The 12,369-nt window shown below is 44.9% G+C and overlaps 1 protein-coding gene across 1 annotated transcript in view; it reads left to right on the forward strand.

Annotated features, from left to right (window-relative positions):
- Positions 1-11,972: 11,972 nt before the first annotated feature.
- Positions 11,973-12,369, forward strand: part of Colec10 (collectin subfamily member 10) — a 40,157-nt gene continuing 39,760 nt past the window's right edge. Inside the window, exon 1 of the mRNA XM_003479825.4 lies at positions 11,973-12,268. Coding sequence (XP_003479873.1) covers positions 12,121-12,268 — 148 coding nt within the window. The 5' untranslated portion in view covers positions 11,973-12,120. The remainder of the gene's footprint in view (positions 12,269-12,369) is intronic.

Raw genomic sequence — 12,369 nt, forward strand, 5'->3', positions numbered from 1 at the left:
CTCAATTTTAACTGCATTCCTGTTTAAATACTGCTTAAAGCCATCCAAAGAAAACAGCGCATTTATTAAATGCAGGGAAACCTCCAGAAGAAACACTGTTCAGTGCTGAGAGAAATGAAGGAGAGAGACTTGGACCCAGCTCAAAGGTGCTTGGCCTGCTTTTATTAATTCGTGCTCTTAAACATGCTTTTTAGCCTCAGCTCTTTACATGTGTGCCGTGGATACTTGTCTTACTTTAAAGTCTGTTTTAAGCTTTGAATTACACAGCACCTATATGAAATCATGAGCGCAGGGTCATGCAGAGTAGCACGTGAAAACCATGCCATCAAGGTGTTTTATTAGTAATTTGATTATTGTCATGACCATTCTGGTTTTCAGGAGAATCCTCTCCTTTTGTTCCCAGATCGCTCCCCGGATGATCCATTCATCCATCCGTAAGCGTCTACACATTTGTTGACTTCCATCAGACCACTTCTCTGATTTATTTGCCACCCTTCTTTTGCCTTCTGCTCCCTGCGTGTGGACTCCCAAACTTCTCACTCAGTGTCCTAGTTTGGCCCGTAATCTCCACCCAGAGCTCCAGAACCAAGACTGTAAGTTCTAGACATTTTCGTCTGGATGCAAGGTGGGCTCTCCAAGCTGCCCGCTCATCATTTCCATCCTGTTACTCCCCTGACCCTTACGCTCAACCAGCCTCATTATTTTCCCTTCAAAACTAACTCTTTACCTGCTTTATTTTGTGAAAATAACGTTGTTCCCGTCATCTATGTTAAAGCTTCACAGAAATTTTGAAAATCACATTTCTTGGCAAATCTTAACTAAAACAACAGCAGCCCTCTCGGGTCCATGAAAGTTCCATCCTTTGATTATTCCCCCTTTATAGTTCCCCTTGTTAGCCTATAAGAAGAATGAGAACTATATGGAACTTTAAAAAGACATCAGAAATTTTAAAAATCAATTCTGGAGCCCAGTAGTGTGAGAACTGTGACAGTAATATGAAGGTAGTATATGAGTTATTGTCAAAAATTTCTCTCTATCTGCTGTTCTTAGCATTCAGTGAGTTACCCAGCCACACACACTTGTGCACTTAAAGTGTCAAAAGAATGGGTACACAGACAGCCACACAGATGTTCGCTTCATTGTGACTCATATTATTGATATAAAATATTTAAATTCCCAACCATGGCACAATTATTGATTAAATATTATTATATATAATATGTAATGGATACTCGGCAACAATTAAATTTGATGTGATATTCTATTAACTGCCATGGAAAGATATTGATATGAATTGTTGAGTTAATAAATAAGATTTGAAAGAGAAGGACAAAGGCAATCTAAGTGTTATTACTTATTCAAGTTGTTCCCAGTGAATTTCTGTGTATAAATGCAGCGATTCTGCTCTCCCTGAGTTCCACGGAGTGTCTGGAAGGAAACCAAAGATAAGAAATAGACATACAGCCACCTAAACAATTTTAAAAGCATCAATTTTTAAGTCACAAAATTCAAGAAGAACATTAGGTATGAAGTCCAAGCTTACTTTATATGTCTTGCTGCACTTGAAATGGAGTGATTTACTCTGTGTCATGCATCTAGTCGTGACAGATGTGGAATTTGTAGCTTCTAACATCATTTTTAAAAAAATTCTCTCTATTTTCTTATCACTGTGAAGCTGACAAATGCATCCAATTGGCACATCTTAAGAAGCACGTGTGGAAATTCATACACCTTTGGAATTTAGGAATATTCACTTTAATGGCAACCAAGTAACATCTTAAGAATGGGAAGTTTTAGAAATAATTTATAATTAATTTGCTATTGCTGCTCTTTCTTTTTTTTATTTTATTTAAGGAGAAAAAAAAGCAGAGAAAGGATACAAGTTATACAGATTTACAGAAAAAAATAAACAGTAGGAAATCACTAGTTAATGGATTACATATTGTCATCTTAGAAATAATTGTTCAAGTTACAAAATTAAAGCTTGTAAAGTGGACATTCCAGCAGTGAGACTGCAAACAGTTCTGTTCAATGATCCAACAAAACTCAGTAATATCATTATCTATCTTATACACTTAAATATACATGCAGTTATATTGTTTAGAGCACTTTCTTTTCCTCTCTTTTGTACAATGACAATTACACATTTTGGGTTTTGTTGTTCCCACAGTTCTTATTACTTTTTTGGAAGAGAGTAGAACCAAATGTGACATAACAGAACAGAGTCAGTCAAATCAAAAGGGTGGACATAATAGATAACGTAAAAGCATAATACAAGGTGATTGTATTACAATGGTTACCATTGTAATCAACAATGGTTACCATAATGCCTCCCGCTATCTCTAATAGAATTGCCTATATCATCAGTTATAATAAAATTGAACAAAACAGTAAAGAACAAAACCAACAAAACCAAAACATTGGAGACATTATAGGTCTTCAAAAGTAGATAATAGTCAACCAGAATGGGCGTCATAATGAATCCCACTATCCTCACAGCTGTTGCCTAAACTTTCGAACCTGGTACTATCAAGCAAAACAGAATAGAGGAACATCAGTCAAAACAAGATGGTGAGAGCAACACAGGGCTTTAAATCAAGATAATGGAAAGTCAAAGTGGGTTACTATAATATATCCTGCTATTTTTCAATTTATTTTTCCCTTAATTAAAAGGATAAAAGTTAAAAAGTAAATAATAAAATGGAGATTGAGATAAAAGAGGGCATAACAGCAAAACAGCGCAGATCAAAACCTAACCATTTAAGCAAAATAGTGTTTCACCACAAGGTAATCCCGACATAAAAGTAGTCACCATATTGTCTCTTTCCTTGAAATCTTTGAGTATAACTTTGTATAATGTAGCATCAAATATATCAAAACAATGTAAAACCATTTAAGAGAATGCCAGTATTAGGGGTATTTAAATCAACTAACAGAAGATGAACAATGGTTTCTGTATAATCTCCTTGTCTATAAAAGTTTTTGCTTATACTATTATATATAATAAAATCCAATAAGATACAACCTGTTTAGACCAATGGAGACAGAAGAATAAAAGCTTGATGAGACTTCAAAACAAGATGATACTAAATCAGTATTACCTATTAAGACGTCATTTTCTCCAAACAGCTGTTCCTATCATCCAATCTTCTCTGCTTCATTTCTGTTGAGCTATTTTTCTGTCATTAGTTGTCAGTTTGTCTTCTTCATTTTGTTCTCTGCTCCATTCATTGTAGCCTCTCTGCCACTATTTCTGGATTCTTTGTATTTTTCTTTTTTAGAATATCCTGCAGTATTCTCTGTAGAGTTGAATTGGTGGTTGCATATTCCCCTAGTTCCTCTTTATCCTGGAAGCACCTTGTTTTTCCATCAATTTCCAGGGATAGCTGTGCAGGATATATCAATCTTGGCTGGAGATTATTATCTTTCAAAGCTTGAATTATTTCCCCCCATACTCTTCGTGATTTGATGGTTTGGGCCAAGAAGTCTGCTGTAATTCTGATGAGTGTTCCCTTGTAAGTGATCTGTTTCTTGTCTCTGATGGCTTTTAATATTCTGTTCTTGTAGGATTTCTGGAATTTTAATTATTATATGCCTGGGTGTTGCTCTGTTTGGGTTGTAGGTGGCTGGGGTCCTGTATGCTTCATACAACTGAGTATCTTTACCATTTGCTAAATTAGGAAAATTCTCCTGGATTATTTCTGTGAGTAGCTTTTGTAGTTCATTTGTTTATGTCCCTACTACTTCTTTTATGTTCTTAATTCTTAAGTTATAGATACTCTTATCATCTTCTAGTCTTTGTATTATTGCTGTTTGTTTCTTTGTTATTTTTAAGAAGTTTTTCATTTCATGCTCCTATATTACAAATCTGCCCTCCAGTTCAAATACTCTGTCTTTAGTTTCTTTCAAGTTGTTATGCCAGTTTTCAATAGAGTTTTTAGTTTCCTGGTAATCTCTTTTAACCTGCTTCACGTATTTTATGCTTTCTCTATTTTCTCCATCAAACAATTTTCCCCTCTTTTTCTGTTCTTCCATTCCACCATCTGTTTTTTCTTGGGTGGTGCTTAGCATTTCTCTAACTATTCTGCTTATGTCTAGCTTCAGGTCATTAATAACTTCATTCCTGAACTTGTCTATGAGGCTCTGGAGACAGCGCTTTATATCTATTGGTGCTATGTCTGCTATTGCCTCTTTCTCAGAATTGGGGGCCTGTTGGGAGCCGCAGCCCCGAGCCCGGTCGCCTCACTTGGCGGACGTGAGGCCTGTAGTAAAGAGCAAAGCCTGAGGTAGATTACCCCTCCCATCGAGCACGTTAGTTTCCTGCTTACCGTGTAAGCAACCCGCTCAACAATATAGTCTGCCTGGCAACTGATGATGTTAGCCAATCAGCTTGCCTTGCTTACTTTAACATGATTGGACACTGTATCCGTATATATACTGGTACCACCCCTGGGGGGGAAGGAGAAGCCCGGAAGTAGAAGCCCAGAAGGAGCCGCGGAGAGCGGACCGGTAGAGGCTTCGGAGCGAAGCCCGGAAGGAGCCGCGGGGAGCGGACCAAAGGAGGCTTCGGCTGGGAGCGATCCCAGGGCAGGCTGTACGGAGAAGGAAAATAAAAGAAAAGGTTGTCCACTGCCAGACTTTGTCGTGTGTTCTTCCTGCCGGCCGGGAGCGGACATCGACATTTGGAGGTCCGCACGGGGACTGATCACCCCCGAGACGTGACAGCGGACAACGCTCCAGTACAGAGCTGCGAGACAGGTGAGTTGGGGATAAGCCTGGGCTCTGGGTGGCGCGCACCTACAGGGCTTTTAGACTCCCCTCAGGCTCACGCGTAAGTGGCGGATTCCTTGGGCCTCACGCGGTGAGTAACATATTAAAAGATGGGAAACATGCTAGGTAGCAACACTAAGAGTGAGGGTGGTTGTGGAGAAAGCTCTCAAGAGCTTACAAAAGTACGCAGGGTATCTGAGCAGGCCCAGTCAGGGAGCTCCCGAGAGGGGCCCGTCAAGGGGAACAAAGATGCTAAGGAGAAGGACGGGGCTCTAGCCTCGGAGTCGTCTGACTCCGAGGACGAGGGAAAGTGGAATGGCAAGGAGGCCAAAGAGACCAGCTGTCAGGAGCCCAAGTCGCTCGATAAGGAGTCACAGGGTTCTTTTCCAGCGTTGCGCCGCGAATTGCGCTCTGCTCAACCTGGTCTGCGGAGGAGTAGAGAGCTCCTGAGCGCTCCCCGGCGCGAGAGGGAGGCGATCCCTCGCCACGAGGCGGCCGCCTGGGAGCTCCCTCCCCTTTCGCCAGAACAGGAAGTGATGCACGGGCCCCCATTTTCCGCCCAATCATGGCCGCCGTCTTATGCTCCGCCGCCGGCGGGTCGGTATTTTTACAGGCGGCTTTGGCAGGGGGGACGCTTGTCTCATGAGGTACATCCACCTGGGATAGATAGTGGCCCCTACGGGATATTTCCTGTACAAGTAGCTATGGGCCAGGGATGCAATGCATGGGAGCCTTTTGAGATAAAGCAGATTAGAGAACTTAAAAATGCAGTTACAACCTTTGGGCCGACTGCGCCTTACACCATTGCCATGCTGGAGAATCTGTCTTCTGGGCCCCTCACCCCCGCGGACTGGATTCAGCTGGCAAAGGCGTGTCTGCCCTCGGGCAGTTACCTGGATTGGCGAGCCTGGTACGCAGAGTTCTCTGCAGAGCAGGCTGAGAGAAACGCCAATCGGGGAAACCGGGGGTGGAACAAAGAAATGCTTATGGGAGAAGGTCGGCACGCTGATGATCAGACTCAGTTCCCCGGGGCTGTCTATGAACAAATCAATGCCATAGGGCTCCGCGCCTGGAAGCAAGTAAGTGGTGCCGGAACAGCCTCCTTGTGTCTTTCAAAAATAATTCAGGGTACCACAGAGCCATTTGTTGACTTTGTGGCCCAAATGCAAGATGCTGCCGATAAGATATTCTCTGATCCGGGAGTGGCTCGACCGCTGGTAAGGCAGCTGATTTTCGAGCAATGTACAAAGGAGTGCAAGGCAGCGATAGCTCCTCATAAGAACAAGGACCTCAACGCCTGGATTAGGATATGCAGAGAGATAGGGGGGCCGCTCTCCAACTCGGGAGTGGCTGCTCTCCTGGCTGCGGCTGTACAGCAGAGGGGACCTCGCGGGTTAGAAGGGGAATGTAAGGCTAAAGGGTGTTTTGCCTGCGGGGAGCCAGGACACATTAAACGTCATTGCCCAAACAATGCAGATGCTAGGCCTCGCCCTAGGAATGAAGAACCATATGTTTGTGGGCGATGCAAGAGGGGATCACACAAAGCTGAGGAGTGTAGGTCGGTCTTTAATGCTCAGGGCAACCATATTTGTGGACAAGATGTTAGAGGGCCAAAAAACGGCCAGAGGGGGCCCCCTTCACAGGCGGGCCCCCGCCCCAGAGACAGGACAGCTCAGGATGGCAGCCTTCAACAAGGGCCACCCCTGGGTCAGCAGGTGTGGACCTCAGTGTCGCCTCCAGACTTATACAGAAGGTCACCATTAGGACGGATGGCGTTAGGACCCTAAATGACATGCTAAAACTATTGGGAGACATTAATTGGATTAGGCCATATTTACATATACCAAATTCAGATCTCAAACCCCTGTTCGACCTTCTGAAGGGAGACCCAGATATAGCCTCCCACAGGAGGCTCACTCCTGAGGCAAGAGCTGCCTTACAGAGAGTGGAAAAAGCCTTAGGTGGGGCTACCTTACACAGAATTAAACCAGGGCGACCCTTTGATGTCTGTTTGCTACAGACTAGTCTACAGCCCACAGCGGTGATTTGGCAGAAAGGACCATTACTGTGGATACACCCTAAGGTCTCACCTGCAAAAGTCATAGAGCATTACCCGGAGGCAGTCGCTTCATTGGCCCTTGAAGCGCATGATAGAGCTGTCCAACATTTTGGCTCAGGACCACAAGCCATCCGAGTACCCTATACCGCCAGCCAGATCAAGACCCTGGCTGCCTGCATAGATACATGGGCCATTCTGAGATGTGTTTTCCATGGGGATATAAACAATCAATACCCTAAAGACCCTATCTTGTCATTTGTCACTCAGCACCCTATAATTTTTCCAAAGGTTACTGCCTCTGAGCCATTAGTCCCAGCAACTACAATATACACAGATGGCTCCAAGACGGGGATAGGCGCCTATGTGATCCTAGGCAAGCCCCCGGTTACCATACAATTTGAACCTGATCAGCCTCAGGTGGTGGAACTGCAGATCGTTAAAATGATTCTTGAACGGTTCTCAGAAGCCATTAATATTGTCTCCGATTCTAGGTATGTGGTCAATGCTATGCAAGTGCTTGAGACTGCCGGTTTAATTAGATCCACTTCCACAGTGGCTGGGCTGTTCCTGTCTATCCAGACATTGCTTCAGAACAGACACCATAAGGTCTTCACCACCCACATAAGAGCACATACATCCCTGCCAGGGCCTATGGCACAGGGGAATGCGGCTGCTGACACTGCCACTCACCCGTTATGGATTTTTACCTTACTAACACCAATCGAGCGAGCCCGTGCCTTCCATGATAAGTTTCATGTCAATGCCAGGACACTAGCAAACCATTTCCATGTTTCCAGAGCAGATGCACGAGATATCGTGCGACTATGTAACTCCTGTGCCACATACAAACCTGCCATACCGATGGGAGTAAACCCTCGAGGTTTGATCCCTGGTGATGTTTGGCAGATGGACATCACACATATACAGGAGTTTGGGACTCTTAAATATGTTCATGTTTCCACAGACACCTGTTCTCACGTCATATTTGCAACAGCAGAAACAGGTGAAAAAGTGTCTAATGTGATCAATCATTGCCTGGCGGCTTGGGCCGCATGGGGCAAACCAAAAATATATAGGCAAAGCCTTCAATGAGTTCTGCAAAATGATGGAGGTTCAATTAAAACATGGTATCCCATACAATCCCCAAGGTCAAGGAATCATTGAGAGGGCTCATAGAAGCCTCAAAGAAATTTTACAAAAACAAAAAGGGGGAGTAGGCCAAGGCCTGGCCCCAAAGGCACGATTATCCATGGCACTATTCACACACAATTTTTTAAATTTAAATAATGATAATTGCTCCCCAGCCGTGGAGCACTGCAACCCTTCCCCCAACCATAAAGGGTGGGTGAAGTGGAAAGATGTCCTGACAGGACAATGGATGGGCCCGGATCCAGTGGTCAGCTGGAACCGAGGCGCGGTTTGTGTTTTCCCACAGGAACCGGGACGAGAACCACTGTGGGTACCGGAGAGACTGACACGGGCAACAAAGCCCTCGACTGAAGATCAGACCTGCCCTACCGGAGATCCATCACAGACCAACCAACAAGATGAATAGAAATAGCGGTAGCCCAAAATGGACAAAAAGATCCTCAGGCATATGCATGGCTCGCTCGCCTAGCCTACGACCGAGTCTAGGGGCGGTGAGCTTCCCACACTCCTCCTCTAAAAAATTATGACATAGCTGGGTAGGAGAGTCAATGACGGGTAAGAGCGTACTCCCCCGGTGCGACTCAACCTAAGCCAGGCCCTACCCCATCCTGCACGTAAGCCGCTGGACTGTTAGATGCTGCCCAGGTCTAAATTTCTCTCCGAGGGGATTTCTTTACGGAGAGGAAATGAGTGCAAGCTTGTGTGCATCCAGGTTCCGTCCAGTTTGTGCCTGGCCCTAGAAAAAGGACGAGGGCCTCAGGGCCTTGGCAGACCATGGGACGGCCGACCAGGGTCTAAGCCAAGGACCTACGGTGGGCCTACGCATAGGGCATAAGCCTCTGCACCCAGTCCAGAAAGGGCTACGATGCGCACATTCATAAAAAATAAAAAAGGGGGAGATGTTGGGAGCCGCAGCCCCGAGCCCGGTCGCCTCACTTGGCGGACGTGAGGCCTGTAGTAAAGAGCAAAGCCTGAGGTAGATTACCCCTCCCATCGAGCACGTTAGTTTCCTGCTTACCGCGTAAGCAACCCGCTCAACAATATAGTCTGCCTGGCAACTGATGATGTTAGCCAATCAGCTTGCCTTGCTTACTTTAACATGATTGGACACTGTATCCGTATATATACTGGTACCACCCCTGGGGGGGAAGGAGAAGCCCGGAAGTAGAAGCCCAGAAGGAGCCGCGGAGAGCGGACCGGTAGAGGCTTCGGAGCGAAGCCCGGAAGGAGCCGCGGGGAGCGGACCAAAGGAGGCTTCGGCTGGGAGCGATCCCAGGGCAGGCTGTACGGAGAAGGAAAATAAAAGAAAAGGTTGTCCACTGCCAGACTTTGTCGTGTGTTCTTCCTGCCGGCCGGGAGCGGACATCGACAGGGGCCGAGGACCCTTTCTTGTTGATACCTCTTCCTATATTCTTTGTTCCTTATATATGCAAGCGTATATAGGAGGCCCAGCTTCCTTCCCTGTTGGCCACAGTCTGATTGAATTGCACCAGCTGGGTGTTCCCGCCCACCACAGCGCACCAGGAAGTTGCAGACCAGGCAGCCTATGCGGGGCCCACCTATCCAGGTCAATCTTCCTTCAGGCGCTGGGACCTGGGTTGTGCTAGCCTACTGGGTCTCAGCCAGCAGCGTCACAAGGCGAGGCTTGTTTTAGAATTTTTAATTCTAAAAAATGATGTTAAGAAGCCTCAAATTCCAGTATTTTAGAAAGCTTAGGTCATTCAAACCAATCCTGCTTGAGAGGGGGATACGTGACTGAAGTCACTGCAGTGCCCTGTTCCCGCAAGTCTGCCCAGTCCCAGAATGTCCTCTGTTGGAGCCTCCTAGACCGTGGAAGAGTCCCAGTTTCTCTCACTCACTGCAGGTCAATGCACAGCTCCCTGCCCATCCTGCTTTCAACTCCATTCACCGATTCTCGTTCTCAGAGCTTCCGTGCGTCTCTCTCCCTGCCGAGCCGATGTAGACGCAGCAGCAGCGGCGGGAAACCCAAATCGTGGCTTCCAATGGTGCGGGCTCCAGCTTCCACACTGAGGCTTTTCTGTTCCTGTTATAGCACCAGGATTGCATTCCCAGTTGGTTTCTCTCAGCCCAGTTCATTCTTGGGTCAGCAGGGCATATCTCCTCTTCCTTATGATTCCTTACTCTGCACCATTCCTGAATTCTAAGCTGGGTCTTTCAGAAAGCCTCTGTAGTTGCTGCTATCCATCCACCATGTTCTCTATTGCTGCTCTTTCTTCAGTGGATAACTACACAGACTGCTTCCCTTTGTCTAAGTCTCAGCCCCACTGGCTGCAAAACAGAGAGCTACTCTTTGCTCCACAGGGCTGTTTTGAGGCTTACACAAGGAAAACCTAAGTTGAGACCAGCACTCCGCCTGTGCACAATGGCTCTTCACTCAGTGCCAGCTCTTTCTTCCCTCTCCTTGTACTGCTGGTGAAGACACCAGTTCAGTCATACTGTAAGTCTGTCTTGTTCACTGACTGGTGCCTCTCCTGTCCCAAAATTTGTATGTTGAAATCCTGAACCCCAATACCTTAGGACAAATCTCTGTTGATTAAGCTACTCACAATGTGATCCTTTCTGACAGGAGCCAGGAAAAGTAACACACCAAAAACTACTGGCTTGAATATTGCTTGCCATGAATGGCATCTCTTAGGTGCTAACCCTTAATCAGGGACTATAAGGTCCTTCTTTTCCAAATTCAAGGAAAGGACATCAAAAATTCCTTCCATCCAACTCTTAGTCAGCATGTGTTTTCAAGAATAAAAAAAGGTAAGAAGTTTTCTAATATAAGTAATTTTAATTCTAATGTCACCCAAGCACTATGCAAATTTAAGGAAAGGACATCATTTTTAATTCTAAAAAATGATGTTAAGAAGACTCAAATTCCAGTATTTCAGAAAGCTTATGTCATTCAAACAGGTTGTCTAGTAAAGGAAGAGATAGGTTAAATAGGCAGATAGATAGATAGATAGATAGATAGATAGATCTCAATGTCAATATCTATGTCAGATCTGTATAATTGATACCTAGATGATAAATAAACAGATCTCTATTTCAATATCTATGTCAGATCTATATAATCTATATCTAGGTGATAGGTAGATGGATGTCTAGACAGATAGATAGATAGATGTCTCATTGTCAGTATCTATGTCAATGTCAGACCTATATAATCTGTACTTAGATGATAGGTAGGTAGATTTCCTTGTCAATATCTCAGTCAATATCAGGTCTGTGTAATCTATCCCTACATGATAGATATATAGATAAACACATAGATCTCAATGTCAACATCTATGTCTGTGTCACATCCATGTACTCTACACCTATCTCTGCTTTTTAATAAATGCACCACTACAACATTTTTCAGCATTTTTATCAAAAACTTGCTAAAAACACTATTTTATAAAATAAGCATGTCATGCTCCTTCATAGATTTCTATTTATAATAATTTGCCAAAAACAAGTGTGTTGTTAAATTCCACTTTCTATTGTACTTTCTAAAGTTTTGTCAGAATATTTCCTTGAGATACTGTGCCAGAAAGGCAATTTCTAGGTCAAAGGTGATAAAGATTTTTAATATTTTAACACATTCCGAATAGCTTTGCCAACAAAACAACCTGCTTCTTATTCCTTCTTTGTGGGTTTAATCCAAGATAATCGTGGGAGCAAGCGAAGGACCAGGCACGGGGGAGGGGGGGTTGCCTGTGACCACATCGTGCAATGGGTGTCACTTTACAAAAAGCCCAAAGCCACGCAGAGTGCTTGGGTGACGTGCGTGGTTATCTCTCTCACATTCCTGGAACCCAGCAGTGGAAACATCACAGATGCTCAAGTACTGAGCAAAAGCATCTCTCTCTCCATTCTGCTCCAAGGGATGCCTCTCCTGACCCCCACACTCCAGTGTTTAGTTCAGAAATAGTTTTCAATAAACTGTTGTCACTTGAAAATAAACAGTCTGGACAATGTATACTCCACTCGAGATACTGAGAAAATAAACAACTGGAGAATGCTCCCTGGACAGCTTTCTGGAACACAGGCTCAGGTCTTTCCCTTTCTTCCCTGAGCAGTACACATGGTGTAAAATATATCTCTGGATCTGGCGTATCTGGGAGACCCTATTTGGAGGAGCTGCAAAAATGAACAGCAGTAGAGTCCTGCTGCGAAGCAACCAGTTCATCCTCCTGCTGCTATTCCTCCTGCAGATTCAGAGTCTGGGGCTGGATATTGACAGTCGCCCGACCGTGGAAGTCTGTGCCACGCACGCCATTTCACCTGGACCCAAAGGTGAGGAAAGAAAACCACATTTCTGTGTGCATCACCCAGGCCCAGCCGGACCTCTCTGTGTTTCTGTCCTCTCCTCTCCTTGGCTTCCTCCTACTTTTCTT

The sequence above is a fragment of the Cavia porcellus genome, unplaced genomic scaffold, assembly GCF_034190915.1.
Source record: "Cavia porcellus strain 051 isolate PalLab524CR breed Dunkin Hartley unplaced genomic scaffold, mCavPor4.1 scaffold_10, whole genome shotgun sequence".
Classification (NCBI taxonomy): domain Eukaryota; kingdom Metazoa; phylum Chordata; class Mammalia; order Rodentia; family Caviidae; genus Cavia; species Cavia porcellus.